The sequence below is a fragment of the Neodiprion fabricii genome, chromosome 2 (genome assembly GCF_021155785.1).
Source record: "Neodiprion fabricii isolate iyNeoFabr1 chromosome 2, iyNeoFabr1.1, whole genome shotgun sequence".
Classification (NCBI taxonomy): Eukaryota; Metazoa; Arthropoda; class Insecta; order Hymenoptera; family Diprionidae; genus Neodiprion; species Neodiprion fabricii.
Window position 1 is genome coordinate 40724084 of NC_060240.1, and position 17025 is coordinate 40741108.

The 17025-nt window shown below is 41.6% G+C and overlaps 1 protein-coding gene across 2 annotated transcripts in view; it reads left to right on the top strand.

The window, feature by feature from the left end:
- LOC124175337 (cubilin-like) overlaps positions 1-17025 on the top strand; it is an 83500-nt gene that overhangs the window by 53663 nt on the left and 12812 nt on the right. For both annotated transcript variants that reach the window (XM_046555463.1, XM_046555462.1), the window contains one exon: positions 8741-8955. In XM_046555463.1, coding sequence (XP_046411419.1) covers positions 8741-8955 — 215 coding nt within the window. The remainder of the gene's footprint in view (positions 1-8740; positions 8956-17025) is intronic.

A 17025-nucleotide genomic window follows, 5' to 3' on the forward strand; every position in this document is an offset into this window, starting at 1 on the left:
TATTTTTATACACAACACGGGCTATCTTCATTGGAATCGACTTCATTAGCTTCGATCGAACTTTGGAAAGCTTTGATCTACCATGTTTCTCTCTCGTCAATAATTTTCGACTCGACTGTACGTCTGCCATGCATCGTTAAAACAGCGTACCTTGTACAACTTGTCAAACGTGTAATTTACCCCGCACTAGCATAAAGTGGGCTTTGATTAACGTTCGGAATCTCGATGCCTATTCCTCGTTTCAACTGAGCCAACATCCCTGTTGCTGACCTGACGAGCATTTTTTTTTTTTTTTTTTCAAGATGTGTAACATCCACATAACGGCGTCAGAAAAGCGTGTTGATTTCAACACACTAATTCTTTAATTTACAGGGGAGGTGTTACGATGCGAATTTTTTTTTATTTTTTATTTTATTCTTTGTTTAAAAAAACACGTTTTCTCCCCAACGCATCCCGTGCCGCGTCCCTCAGGGATCGCGTAACAGCTGCGGCTCATTTTGCGCGGCCGACTGATGTTGCAAACTTTCCCCCCCCCCCCCCCTGCCCCTCCTTTTTCTCCCACCGGGTTCCCTTACTCTCCTCACTTTCATCTAATTGAAACGAGACCTCGAAGAGCACGGTTAGAAAAATATTTGCCAATTACTGTATTGCAGTGTTGCTGTAAATGTCCCCCAGTATAAATGCCAGTATAAAAATAAGCTCTCCAATATCGATTGAACCCGCTGATGGGAAGCGGGGGCAAGCCTAGTTAATACTCACTCAGCTGGTTACACTCTTGGATACATACAACGGTATTGAGGTACAAGGTACGTACGGAGCAAGGTCATACCATTTCGACCTGGGTCTGACCGTAGACCTCTCGGATTGGGTTCGCAATTTTTTGTAAGATTTTTCTCACTTTGAAAGTCGCTCGGTTTTTTTTTTTTTAATTTTTTTGACTCGGTTTGAATGTTTTAGAATTTTTTAAACACGATTTTATCGATCGACACTATTTGAAAATCTGAAAAATCGTGTGTCGGATACCAAAATTTTGAAGCTTATCGCCGGAATGAGTTATATTTCCTTCCTACGTTCTTCACGCTTATTCCGAAGAAAAAACGTTTAAAAAATTAGAAGCAGGAGTTAGTTTACTATGGATGGTTGCCGAAACATTTTCGTACGTCACACCGGATTTTTGAAAATTTATCTCAGATTTTCCGGAATCATCTTACAATTTATAACTGTTTTCATTGGCGAAATAAAGAAGAAGAAAAATCTGTTGCGGAAACTCTAAAAAAACTTCAAAAATTCGGCGTGATGTATGAAAATGTTTCAGCAGCCATCCAAAGTAAACTAACTCCCGCTTATAATTTTTTGTACGTTTTTTTTTCGGAATGAGCTTGAAGACAGTAAGAAGGAAAAATCCTCCCACACCGATCGATAAAATCGTGTTTAAAAAATTCTAAAACATTCAAATCGAGTCAAAAAAATCCAAAAAAAAAAACCGAGCGCCTTTCAAAGTGAGAACAATCTTACGAAAATTGCGAAGCCAATCCGAAAGGTCAAGGGTCAGACCCAGGTCGAAATTTCACGGGTTGCCCCATACGTACATACAGCAGCTCCGCGATCTCGTGCGAGGTGATTATCCGGTGGATCAACTAGGCGAGTAGGTGTAGGCATATACAGTAAAGATAACGCGAGCACCTTTTAGAGTTTTATTATACCGCAAAATGAAGGAGGCTATATTTCACCGTGCTGTAAGGTAATTACGCAATCGCGTTGAATTCCCGGAGCCGAACACGCGAAACTCGGATGTTTTGCCGATCCGGTATAACAACTGTAGGTACACACATACTTACTCGACTATAAATTACAACCGAACAGCTATAACTAAAGATCGCTTTTTTTTATCAACGGTTTACCAACTAACGCGAGCCCGGATTAGTGGTACCTGTTTTTGCCCGGCGGTTTCGGGATTGCCGATCCCCATTTGGTTCCGTTGCAGAGTGTAAGCTCGGTACAATAGAGGCATTTGCCTTGTTCAAGGGAAATTAATTACCAGGTATGCCTTGGACTCAAGCGCCTATTCCCCCATTAATAGTCTCTAATCTTCTCTCAGCCCCGCAGTCATCTTTCACCGAAGTGCCGCCTATCCTCGACCATTCGACCTTCCCATTCTCTATTTCACACACGCCTATTACGCAGGTGCTCCGGAAACGGAAAGACAGTGTTTGTTATACTTGTAATAATTTCCCCGGTGCGATGGGTCGGTTGATAAGGTGAGTGTCCCAGTTACAGGTTGTATCTGTTTGATCCTTGGTTGTAAGATTACGAAATAATAAATTTACAGTGCTTAAACCTCCGGCGATTCACACTTTAGTCGTAGAGAAATTCACAGTCTGTGCCTTCAACTTGTAATTTTGGAAGATACGAGGTTCGGTAATTGGGTCTAAACGTGTCGATCACCGGCACACTTATCTCGCATCGCCGTTTGCGTGTCTGTGATTTCTTAATATTGCGCTGCGAAAGGACCGAAGCGAATGAAAAAGGAATGGGAAAAACGGGGTTCAAAGGATCTGTGGTAAAAGCAAACTGTGCCTCCTGCCATGCGTCGTCGGCTCTCGATGGTCGGACTCGAAAATTAGTGTACCTACCCGACTAAATTCCAACGGCTAGACGTATATTGGTAGTTTGATGCCCAGGAACCGGACAGTGCTCGGCCATCGTGCGGTGTCATTAGCGGGCGAATGCAGGAAAACCGGTGTTTCACAGAGCTTGCCGGTGAAGCCGTGTAATCAATGCATGCCGAATAATCCGCCCGCTGCCGGGTTTTTGTCACCGGCGGAACATCGAGCTTAATGGACCGGTCGACACCAGCCATCAACCCTCTGTTTTATCGACGATAAGACACGTCGAGCTGCCTGTAACCACTGACCAAACTATGTAATGATCGGTCATCGTTTCGTCAACTTCTTTATTTCTCTCTTTGAATATTACCTCTCGATCGTATCTTGAGTATGCGGATGTGAATTGCTTTTCAATAATACCCATGACCACCTTGTCGAAGCATTTAATCTTTACTTACTCCGTCGTCGATCAATTGAAACTGATTCGTTCGCTTGCTTTTAGATGCAAATTACGAAATCCTTTGATTGAATCGAGTCGAAGGTGTAGGTCAAGTTTCCGTAGATATATTTAATCGACCGAATATGTTGATCCGACAGGTACCGTCGAATATTTGGCAGCATGAAACCACGCGTGCAACCAAATAGTTGACTCGACTCAAGTCAAATTAGCAGCCCATGTACATACCTGACTCCCTTCGATCTTGATCATTTTTTTGGTACGATCTCTCTCGGAATTCGCTTCAAATTTTTTTTTAGCCACTGGTAATATTTGGAAGAAAATCGAAAAACAAATTCCAAAAACGACATTTTTAACAAAATGTGTCAAAATTCCCGAGACTCATTTGGTCTGACAAGAACATCATACTAAAAAATGATGAAAATCGAATTTCACGTGGAGGAATGCCGCATTCTATACAATCAAAAAAAGCGAATTGAACCGAACGTTCTATCAACGATGCCGAATCCTTCATCCTACAGCTAGTTGAACTCTCAATCCCCGACACTCGCAATTGTCATACCGACCTGTGTTTGATTTCTGGTCTGCGTTTGCGTTTGCCAAACAACAACAAGAGCTTGCTCCTACGACTCGTCGAGAATCAGGCGTATCTGCGGCCGGGTTGGCGAAGGGGGTATACCTACTCGAAGGGCGGAGGAAAGAAGGCAGAGGCGTAAGGGGGAGGAAGGAGGCGAATACGACTGTCGGGGATTAACCAGTAAGCCCCTGTCGGTTCTTATTCCCTTTTATCATCGAGTCCGGCTTGGCCGGTGTGGGAGCACCTTTACGATCCTGTTGTCGCAACGGTCGCAACTCGAGCACCTTCGAGTCGCGGTTACGTCGCGCACGGCGTGCTCCGTGAAGGGTTGTTGTTACGCGGAGTACTCGCGTGTCTCCGTATTTTGCGAGCTGGTTCCTGCCTCGTCTGGCTCTACCAGCTTTTTCTCCAACGGTCTGGCAGATCGATCTTCGTTTCTCCCATGTGGCCTCTGGAACGGCCGGATAATATAAACGAAACATTGCAACGCAACTCTCTCCTATATACCTGTGACTTATTGCTAGTGATGTGACGAATACTCGCATCCGTCACGAATACTTCATATTGTCGGAAAAAGAAGAAACAAAAATACGTTAGTTTGATAGCGAACTTTTATTTTACAATTTAACCCAAGCGTTAATTTGTTTTTTTTTTTTTCTTTCTGTTATCAATTTTTTGTTGAACAATCGAACAAACTATCGGCTTCGTTTCAATCAGCTTGGAAATCTCCGGAATAAGATGGAAACGGCGCTAAGGCGTGGGTGCGACTCGCATGGTGTGCGTACCTGTCAGTCAATCAATTGTCAACTTTCAGCCTTAGAGAAATGGCGCTGTGTTTAAAAATTTAAACGCTTAAAAATTTGCGCTTGTTGTATCACGAATATCGCTCGAGAAAGAGGGAAAACCGCCCGTTGCTAATCAGCCATTTTACCGATCGAATGCATTTGTATCGTTGATATCGTTCTTCGAGTGAAACAGGATCGACGTCGGTTGTTGCGATTTTCTATAATAACAAAATTAAAAAAAACTTGACACCGACAGCTTGATATTATATATAATAAAGTTCATGGAGTTGCGTGGAGTGGATTTTATTACTTTCCATCGAGCGCGGACTGGACGTTTTCCTCTCCCGCTTCGGTCTCTTTATTTCTTTTCTTTTCCTTTATTTTTCCGCCGTTCTTTTTCTTTCCTGCAATTCGTCGTCGCGTTCGCCGCAAGCTACTCAGAAGCACAGTCTCCACTCTGCTCCGAGTGCAATTCGATATACACGTATCTGTAGGGGGAGGGAATGCACAGAGGCAGCAGTCAGAAGCCGGATAAATCGCGATTCTCAAGTATTATATCTATACAGCTTATACACCCGCCCAGCTGATCCTCCGTATCTTAAATTCTCTACTTTATTGCTAATCCTCCGATAGTATCGACATTCTTCATCGTATAGAACCCGGAGTTCTCCTTCCCCCCTTCCTCCGGCAATGACGGGCGTAATTCCACTCGGTTTATACGAATTAATCATGTTTTTTTTCTCCTCATAGCCCCGACCCCAACTTATAAGCTGGGCAATTTCAAGCAGCTACGATGCAAATTGCACTACGCTATTTTTCTAGACTTTGCGAGATGAATAAATCGAAATGTAAGAACACGGCAAGGAAAGAAAAAAAGTCGACGATACTGTACGCAAGTCTAGCCTTGACTGCATTTCCCTCTGATAATATGATAGAGTCAGAGTTTTCTCACCAGCATACCTGACATTTCTTCAAAAAGTGTCTGTTGGCTGACTTTTGACCGTTGCGTTATATCTGGGGAAAAAAAAAAAAAACAAAATACTGGAAGACGGTTCTCCAAGTTCATCAGCCGTGTGTATAATAATAATAATCGTAATTTGTTCGAACGAGAAACGGGCTGTAAAATTTTTAAGCTCATCGCTCAACGCCACGTCTTTTTCTGAGTCCTTTCTTCGATTTCTCTTCTATTCTTTTTATCGATATCCTTTTTTGCTCGGCACTCGTCGCACTAAATCCGTGCATTTAACCTTTCAAAATCACGTGACGAAGGTTTTATTTTTACTGTTCCAAGAAAATGGAAAATTGATTTACTGGCGAAGGGAACATTGTTTCCATTCCAAATCATAGCAGTGAATTACTCTTTCAGTTTACTCTCGGAATCGCTTTAATATGTCGCTCGTTCGATCCCCTTGAATTCCGATTGGAGTAGTCTGTTCCGTTTCTGACATTTTTCGACTGTCAGGTTTGGATTAACTTTGAGGTTTTTTTTTTTTTCATCATCTGCTACCGCTGCAGCCTCAGGCTTCTTAATCTTTCAGCTGGTCTCGTCAAACGTCTCTTCGTGCGAACGATCTACTCTGTAGGATCTACGGTGAATAAACTCATGGCTCAATATTTACCCGATGGCTTATTTGACGTTGTGAAACGCGAGGTTCAAAGTAAAGCTGCTGCGGAGGGATGAAGCGACCCTTAAACGCTCCAAAGACGATGACAAAAATTCCTCGAGTCAATTTCAATGACGCGAATTTTCATCGATAGCAGTATCAAATTCGGCGACAAGGTTGATTTGCACAATTTCGGTTACCGACCGACAGTGTAATGTGCCAGATGAATGATCGGAAACCGGAGAAAAACTCGATGATTAAATAGGCAAAAAGATGATACTGAATCCGGATGCAGATCAATCTGACAGATTAAACGAGTCCTTTACTTTGATCCTCGGCTGTCTATGGACTAGCGCAATAGAACAGCCATGGCGGCATGAAGAGACGGGAATTTTTCATTCCCTTTTTAGCGGTTCAAAGTACGAGACTATTCGCAATTCGGCGGCGCGACGGTCGACCTGTGAATTTAACGAGCTTTGCTCGGTTTTTAATCACGCGAGTAATCAGGTGCCGAGCTGATTGCCTCCAGTTAACTTAAATTAGCCCGGTTTAACCGTCACCCGCTATTCCAGCACGCGAATATTTCCCCTTTCGCCGTACTCGCTTATAATACGTGTGCATACTGTATAGGAATACAAGGGTATACGATGTGTATATGGGGCATTACACGTCAAATTTGCAACCCGTGTACCTCAACCCCTTCGATGTTGATAATTTTTTGGTATGACGCTGCAACCGACCGAAGGGGGTCTCGGAATTTTGTTCACATTTTTTTAGCCAACAGTGACGTTTAAAAAAAAAAAAAAAAAACAAAAAACCAATTCCGAAACGCCATATTTCTACAATTTGAAAAAATTTACGTCGACTTTATGATTTAAAATATGATTTTCCCCGATCAAAAAGGATCACGGAATCATGAAAAGAACGCGATTCCGTAATCTATTAAGATCGTGGCATGTGAAAAATAAGATAGCAAAAACAATTCCGACATGGAAAAACTAGAAACTTGCGAACGAAATAGTAAATATTGAGATCCCATTACCGTGCCATGCTTAAGAATCATATTTTAAATCATAAGATCGTTGTGAATTTTTTCAGATTTTTAAAAAGGACGTTTCCTGAACTGGTTTGTTAATTTTTTTCTCATGTCACCGGTGGCTAAAAAAATGTCGAAAAATATTCCGCGACCCCTTTAAGTCGGTTGCAACGTCGTACTGAAAACTGATAAAAATCGAACGGACCGAGGTACACGGGTTGCAAATTTGACGTGGAACGCCCCGTACACATATGTGCAGTGTTGCGAGCATACGTGCGGCACACGAACAGCTGTGATCTATGTACACGAGATATCTTCATCCGGGTTTCTGGGGGAGCTGCAAGCGGCTAAGTGCACTGCTGCATGATATGACGCGATATTGCAACCCCCGGAATAGACGCCGCCAGCGTCTTACACAAACAGTGTTTATCGTCGAGCTCACGCGGCTGCACGTGCTCTGGGAGGAAATTCCACGATTTACGTCAACCCATTTTTACCTCAGTTTTATGTATCCGGGATTTTCCTTCGATTTAACAGACGGCGCCGAATTGAAGCGAAAAACAAACGGAACATAAAAGGAGAAATACCTGAATCGAATTCGTTTTGTCCTCTCAGCGAATCATTTATTTTGAAACCGATCTTGATCGGTTTGATTCGAGGCGTCGAAAATATCAATTTCCGACAATTAAAGTTACAACTATTTTATTCAAGGGTGCATGTAAGGGTAAAAGGGTACAATATACGTCGAAACGAGAAAATGATTGGACTAACAAGGTAATTGAGTTCAATTATCTGAATGAAAGAATCACCGTTATTTAGAAGAGCATCTTAAAACAGTATTTTAAATTATTTCACTGCATCGCGCGTACTTTGTTTATTCTTTATTTTTTATTACACGTATAAACCGAGCACAGTGACATTATAGAAACGTGTGATTTACCAAGTTTTTCTTTGGATAGTCGCTAATTTCTCGTTCCGACTGTCCGTCTCATGCATCCATAATTGAAGTACACTCATTTTCCACCGAGCAGTACGTCGTTACATGCCTGGCTTATTCAAACCGATGTTGTACGTATAGAATAGAATCGAACAATCCATTAGCTAATACCGTGTCCGTTAAATATACGGATATACGAATTTCTCCGCATGCGAATGAACGTGTATCAATACGAACGGCTGACTGAGCTACACCGGTCCGAGTACAGGGGAAATGCAAACATCGATACTAATCGAGAAAATTAGACAAACATATTCGTAGAGCCTACAGGTATCACTGATATTCCGACTGATATTATACACCTGTACACGCTCGCTGCGTCGATCCACGCGTTAGCAACGATATTTCCGAAAATTCGTGATCGTTGGTGCAGCAATACTTGTGTCATTCTGCGTATGAAGTTAATAAGGTAAATGTACTGGTTATTGACCTTTTTTGGTTGCGTATCTGTCCGATCCTCGATTATAAAATTATCAAAAAATAAATTCGCAGTGTCTGATCCTCTAGCGATTGGCTTTAGTCATCGAGAAATTCGCAACTTCTGCCCGTCAATTTCCAATTTTGGTAAATAAAAGTGCCAATAATTGGTACACTCAGCTTACACGGTAGTTTTACTTTTACCGATGTCAAACTTTTGCCCGTCCAATCTCACCGATTCTTCTTGACAATTATTTTCAGCCGAGAGGGACCATTGCAATAAAACTGTGGACATTTACGAAGACGTCTCCAGCCCCGCGGTGACAGCCGCTACTTGGGGTCGACCCTTGACCTGCTGGTATCGCTTTCGGTCATTTCGCGGGACGCCCCGAGAGTGGATTCTTCGTGTACGTTTCAAAAAATTCAAGGTCGGCGTTTTGGCAAACGCGACAACATGCGTCGGGGGATTTTTGCAGGTAAGATATTCACCGACTACTCTGCGATTCAATCGCAGTCGATGGTATAATTTGAAAAATTTCTCATTAACTTTCCCATGTTATACGCACATCCGCAGTGATTATTTTAGCCTCGCGTCTACACCGCGACAGCGGGATTTATCGCATCCAGCTTGCGTTTCACGCTTTTTGCATTTCCCGGGCAAAGTGCGTTTCATCCAGCCGTTGAAAAGCCCAAGTATTTACGGTTTTCAGTGGGTGCAATTAGCTAAGCCGTCAACTTTGAGCGATGCGCTTTTGTGGATAAATTACTAGCGCGGTTTTTGAACGAGTTTCTCGTTTTTTGCCTTGGTTCAAATTTTTCCACCGTTTTTTTTTTTATACACATTCTACGTAATTTCCCGCTTTCACGCTGCAGCAAGAAAACTAAGTTTAAAAGTACACGGTTTTACCTCTTTCACCTACATTTTCCCTCTCACCGTGGGATGTATATTACATGTATACGTATACTATGTAACACGATGCACGAAAATTACCTTATCGGTTGCAATCGCATTTTCCACCCCTGTAAGCCCAGCTCTCGTCGAGTAATAAATTTTCTCTATTCCCTTTTTTCCGGCTCTGGTAATTAAATATTAACCTAACGGAGGGTGAAACGAATAATTGATAACGTGATACGATTTCTCGGGCGTATAACATTGTACGCTTTGCATAGCTATACACGAAGTCATGCGGGGCTGGTAATATTGAGTTATCTGCATACGCGGCTTGATTTACCTTCGTACCCCAATTCATTACCGCTCTCGTTATATCCTAACACCGAGTTAGTGTCTAATTTTTGGGAAGGCACGCGTACTCGCCGTAAACCCGAGCTAAAATCTCAATTTCGCCGATTAACGCAACCCGATGATTATCTCCTGCCTGTTTACACCCTCAAATATTTTGCGGATTCGCAATTTTAAGGAGGTCGTCTGGTGTAAGGCTGTTTTTTTAAAGGTTCTTTGGGTGTTTTTTTTTTTTTAACACAAACTGTTGCTACAAAATTTCTCATAATTTTCACATTATATTTATTTACATTTTAACAATCTTTGTGAATTTTTTCGAGTCCGAATATTGAATAAAATCTAATGTATAGTGTCCGATAGGAGCGTACGTAAAAAAACAGTCTAGACATGATATCTCAAAAAGCACTGGATCGATCCTGCTTAAATTTTTACAACATTTTTATTATACCTGTACCTCCTTATTGCGTGAACTAGGATAATCGTGATTGCTTTGGTAGTTTTCGTTTTACGAGCTAAATAAATACGAAAAAAATGTAAATTTCAAATGTTTTATCGTAAAACAAAAACTACCAAAGCAATCACGATTATCCTACCTCACGCGATAGGTATAGATATAATGAAGATGCTGTAAAGATTTCAGCAGGATCGGTCTAGTGCTTTTTGATATATCATGTCTACACTTTTTTTTAACTTACGTTCCTATCCGGCAGTGTACATCAGGTTATATTCAATATTTCGTCTTGAAAAAAATCAAAAAGTTTGCTTAAATGTCAATAAATATGATGTGAAAATTAAGATAAATTTAATTTGAATGACTTGCCTTAAAAAAATCCCCAAAAAGGATTAAAAAAAACACCCTACACACCAGACGACCCCCGTAATTTCACAACTGTGAGGCCACAAGTCAGCGAAAGAATCGATGTTATTATTATACGCATCGAACAATCAATCTTGGCCCAGCTCCGCTTTTGACGTATATTTGATATCAAGATGAAATATATCACGAATGGAAAAGGAAGTGCTTTGTGGATGTGACGCGGTCACCGTTACTTTTCCACAAATCGAATGATAGACTTGAAAACCACAAGGAATTCCACGTTTCTGCCGCGTCGAAGAGACGGTTAATTCGTCTGCACCGTTCAATCAGCCCACTGATTCGCATTAAAAGCACCATTCAGGGTATCAAAGCTTTCATTCGACACGCAGTTTCGATCCGGTTTTTTTCCTCGAATTACGTACGTACTACGGTATTGCGTTACCCCGCAACATGTAGGCTGATGGTGTAATATGTATTCCATTGTGTCTCGGCCGACGGTTGCTAGCCGTATTATATCCTGCGGGACATGGGTACCCACTTTTGCCGGCGCCCTTTATCACAGGTGGAGCGAGCTTGCGAGCCTAGCGTTTGAAACACGAGCTATTTCGCGTTGGGATCTCAAAAATCCTCATAAAATAAACCTGGAAAACCTTCCGTTCTCGGTATTTTTTTTTTTTTTTTCTTATCTCCCATTGTGCTTCCATTTCCACAAACGTTGACGTCTCGTTTTTTTTTAGCATTTTTTGGCAAATCGATCGAAAGAAAGAAAATAATTCAAAGTAGCATGGAAAGGATTTCCATTAGATCTCTATTAGGGTAAAAGTAAAAAAAAAAAAGGAAAAAGAAACGGTTCAAACCTTGACGTTTGAGGGATTGTGGAAACTGGATAGCACGGACGGTAAGAAAACAGAGGAATCTTGGGAAAGAGGGTTTATCGCCGGAGCAGAGGATGCTGGCCAAGCTCGAACTTGGAACGGAAATGGCAGTCCGTATACCTTTTCCGGTCGACAGAAAATCGCCCCAGCAAGAGGAGACGGATCTTCGAGTCGCGGCTCCGCGGCTTTGGACGCAATCAAAGGCCAGCAGACGGCATCGCGGCCCACATCCTCTGCTTTACCGAGATCAATAACTGATACGGGTTACGGATTACGGATTACGGACTACGGGATGCGGGCTACGGGTTACGGAGTGTGCGCTCCGTTACCCCGAGGGCAAGTCTGTTTGGCATGCCTTATTGACGCTGGATCGTGCATGCAGCGTCTTACTTTCACTCTCTATTCTTCTCTTATCTCGCCTCCTGCACAGCTGCGCATTGGGAGCGGGACGAAGAAATTGAGAGTGATTCTGCTCTCTCGCCTTCGGATTATTCTGCAGCCTCGGTATGCGTGGAGAAAGAAAGTAAGCCGGTGAAATACTTTTCTCCGCGAACCTTTCGTCACCGTCAAAAGGGAAGAATCTGTCAGTCTGGTCGACAAACTTTCTCGATAATCTCGAAAGCGACTGGATGAAAAATCTGAAACTGGGAGGCGTGGTAACCAAATGAGAAATAAAATAGATAGGATGGTAGGACATGGTTGTTTATTTAGAAAAAATAATAAGGAGGAAAAAGTGCAGGTTGGTCGGTAAAACATTGAGAACTGAGTTCAAATTAAATGGGACATGGTGATTTTTCATGTCCATCATTTGGTTGTTAAATCCTCTACGTTTCAGGTTTCTTCATTGACCCGTTTCCGCGATAATCGCGGGAGTTTTGGACAGACGGACATTTCTCCAAAAACTTGTTTTCTGCATTCTATAGACTTGAGAAGATTCATTGAAATTAGGAAAAGTAAAAAATTGTGACGAAAAGAACTCTGCAGTTGTCAACAATTTTACAAACGTCGTGAAACTTCGTATTTTTTCATGAAACTGTATCGTATGTCCAGTTTTGACGAATATGGATACCTCGTTTTGTTTGTAAATGAATTAGCTATAAATTAACTTATATAATAAAAAAAAATAACTTATATCTGAAATCAATACAAATCTCAAATAATAAACGTGTGTGCTGACTTTTCGAATATATCAGTTTTACAGTCAATGCACAAACCGAGCTATTAATCATTGAAATTAAATGGACTATAGAAATTTGGCATTAACAAAAAGTGTTTGAATTTCAACAAATCACAGCTCGCTTATGTTAAGACCTATTAGGTATTTATAAATTATCTTAACATTAATTTTTACCTGATTCTTCAATTTACCAAAACATACAATATTCCTAAAATCAATCACAAGTTGCGCATAACAAACTGATCATGAATTTCATAAGGTAATCGTTTCTTCAGAATTCAATGTCAGGTCATACGCGTAGGATTAATTTTTGGGTACAGTGAGCTATTGAAATTAGATGAAATTCTACGAATTTGGCATTAACAAAAGTTGCATAGCATTCTAGCCGTTTTCAAACAACTAATTACCGAATTATTTCAATGAAAATCAAGCTTTCAATTTTTTTTTCCACTCCTTTTTTCCTCATACAATTCAGTCGAACTCAAATCGGTCATCGATTATAAATCTCCGTTTTTTAATTTTCCCGTTTTAACCATTTTCCAGCTTGGACTTAAGCACTCAATATATTTTCAATCAGTAGAAATTGCTACCGTTTCATTTCCTCCATTCGAGTAGATGGTAAAGAAAGTCAATAGTTGTCAGAAAATACGATGAGATCTTACGTCCCTCTCGGTGTATTATTTGATAAACGTCCGCGTTCAGCACCAACAACGTAGTTTCTCTCTTCTCCACCGTATAACTTCAAGTGATTTACTATGACTTATCAACTTCCAGGACGAGTCCTACTTGTGTAATACCTTCGTTCAGAGAGACGGTGGCGTGCTTCGATTATTATAGAAACTCTACAGTCACTAATGTATATCTACAGGTTTACGTATTACAGATATAGATATCTGAGAACTCGAGGAGATCGTGAGTCTATTCAACGTAATATTAATGCTGCAATGAAAAGTACCGGGAAATGATTTATGGACACGCGATGTCAGCTCTGACTCCGCTGACTTGTCACGGGTCGGTATAAACGCCTCGACCCCACGAGGTCGAAGTGTCGATGATCAACATCATTGGAGCTCGAGTCATTCGATGGCACGTACTGCAAGCCCGGCTTTGGTAACCTCTATTCCATTATCCGAATCGCAGCGTATTTCGTTGCATCGATTATCATTCATTGTCATAATGACCCAAATGCAGCATCGATTGGAATTCACCTCACTACTGGCCACTGGAATGAGACACCTAGACTGCAGCTCGACTCTCGCCTAGCCAACCGGGCGAGGATCGGACTTCCCGATGAAGTTTGCACTGCACTGCGGATAGGGAGTCCGGTAAATTAACGGAAATAGTCAGGGCACCCTTCACCTTCCGGTCCTAGATCATCGTCGCTGATTGAGGGGAGGACCATGCGTAAGTCTGTTAGTGTCCAGTGGAATGACCTGGTCCAGATTAGATGCTTGCGGGAACGATCGCACATTTTCAGAAATTCATGGACAACCTCTTACGGAATACTAATTAAAAAGATTCCGAGTAAATCCGAATTTCCGATCAGTTACGTAGGTACTATCGTTTGTTTCCACCTTATTGCGAGAAATTTTACGATAATTATAACCATTCCGAAGTTTCACCGTTCCGAGTTTTCTGCGCTATTCGGAGTGATCAGATCCGACGCCATGCTCACTATCTAAACTTTGATCATTTAGAATTTTAACTCGTGATCGTTACTTTTGCAGTGTATCGTATTGCCTGATTAGAAGAGCCATGGTTCAGGAAACTTTAGCGAGCAAGTAAACAATTTCATTACAACGTGGTCACGAATCGCATTTTCATCAAATTTACTGAACTTATAAACAATCAGCACGTGTTAGATATCGACTTTTCATCTTAAATCCTATGCGAAATAATGTTTTACTACCTTGGTTACTTTTGTTCTTGAGTTCTTAAGAAAATCATCGTAGCTAAGTAATCCATGAATTTGTTAAGTACTCAACGTGCGGCTATCTCGGTGATGGAATGATCGAAAAATTCTCCACTTTCGACTCCTCGCAAAGCAGGTATACAGGATCGTTTCTACGTACAGCTCCCGATACCGACATTTCAGCCGCTTCACAGCTCAGACACAAACCCTTTTTTGCAGTTGAGAGTTAATCCCCACTCTGGTCTACTTTATCGATTATTGGAAAAAATGGTTCGTGTCTGAGCTGGAAAGCGGTTGAAATATCGGTAAACTGTCGGTATCGGGATCTGTACGCAAAAGAAACCCTACATAACCACTCGCATAAGGATCCCGACGCGACGCCGAGAAATACGCATCGGTGTTGCATCACAGTCGGTGGGATAGGACTTAATTATTCATTCGGTGATGGAACGAAGAACAGAGTCGGAGGATGCGTGCCATACCTGCCGGTTATGGGGGCTGAGGAATGGGCCCTTGACTGCCTGCCGGGAACGTGATACAGGACTGAAACAGGGGTTGCTGGGTTGGTTGGTACGCGCCAACGGCAGAACGTCATTAATCTTCGACAGGCTTGCCCGGAGCTCGCATCTATCGGGCCAAACATCACGCGGGTTCCTCGCCCGTCTGCCCGCAAGTCACGAGTCGGAATTTCGCGGGAAAACGCGAAGCGCGAAACACCGAGCGCAATAATAAATTGAATTAAATATAAGCGATCTCTTCCTCTTTGGCCGATTTTGCTCCCCCCCTTTTCTCTCCCTCTCTCTCTGCGAATTCGAAAAATGTATTTCACCAAGATTACTTTTTCCCGGAAAAATTCGTCCAGGGAACGGACGCGATTCCATGCCTTTTTCTTCTTACCTTTACTCTCATTTTTTATTTATGTACTGAATATAAAAAAGTGCCTCGCTTTTTCTTATTCTATATTCGCTCTAACGCCGCTTTTGAAGCGTCTGCGAATGACGTCGTTACCCGTTTACGTCCTACAATTTTATATATTGTATAATATATCACTAAACCGACTGAATGGCTGCAGGAATTTCACGTTTCAATCTGCATAAGCTAACAATTAACTGGACTGCGGATAACATGTAGCTTACAAGTATTAAATTCTGCACGATTTTTGTTTGCTACACTGTTTTTTCTGCCCTCGTGTCGCAGCGCGAACGAAAATGCACGATTTTAAATTCCTTCCCGCAGCCAATTAAAATTTTCGTAATTGGAACGGTTTTAATACCCGTGAATGGAGAGCGATGAGTTAAAACAGGAACAGATATGTCATTTGGAATATTTTAATCTCAACTCTTTAGATGATTCGCATGTTTTCCTTTCAAATATTACACTGTAACCAGGGACAGAACAATTTCAACTATCAAACGTAAAAAGTCAACCATTGCACTGAACTAAACAAATAAGACATCAGCTTTACACCGAGTATCCTAAAATCCAAAATTCAAACGATTTCGTCAAGTTTAATTAAGCGTGAGAAGTGAGTGAAAACAGGAGAGAAAATATTTCTGCTAGAACCCTACCCAATAATTGAACTGCATGTTTCGCATTCCCGCCACAGATAACAGCAGCAGCAGCAGAACTTCGACGTTGATTAAAAAATCGAGAGGTTTCTGTCAGTTACGGGAGCACTTGCTGTATTTCACGATGTGCAATATAGATAGAAGAATAAGCCTTATACACACACGGACAGATTTTTACGATCAATGATTTAATTCCACGCATCTGTTATCTTCGTACACAACATGGTGGGGGGGGGGGGGGGGGGGGAGGGGAGGAATGAATGGTGTATAGTTGAGCCAATTTCATCTCTCTGGCCGATAAACTAAATTGCGAGGAGTGTAACGAGAATATCGACTGTGTGACGTAAACGTTATACCTGTTGTGTTTCTGTAAGTTTGGACGTTACAAAAAAAAAATGTCCTCCGTCTCACAGTCCGCGATGCTAATTGAATAGTCTGGACTGCGATTACAACATTACTATTACTACTACTACTAGTATTATTATTATTATTGTTGTTGTTGTTGTTGATGTTATTATTATTATTTTACGTGGGAAGCTGATTCGTCGCTCGAAAGTTTTTTCATCTTCATTAACTGGCATAACGGTGGTCGTCTGTACGTTCCAACAACTCCTAGTTTCAACTCGCTTTCTAAATTGAAGTTTCGCCAACTGGGAAAGGGTACAGCGGTGTAAAATTTTCGCGCATTTTCTCTAATAGCACCAACCGTCGCGCGTCTCGCGACCGTAAATTAATGAATCGGTGCGAAATTTTAACGCCGCCGCGAGAAAGTTTGCCTAACTAATTCTTCGCGAGGTATGGATACGGATATCCGTGTGAAATCGCGATGAAACTGTTTGTACAAAATCCTCGAAGGGTTTGATTTATTCGATTTTTTTTTATGACGTAATATTTCGTCCCGAGAAAACCTTTGAAATGAAAAATAGAGAGGTGAGAAAACGGGGAAATGAAGGATGC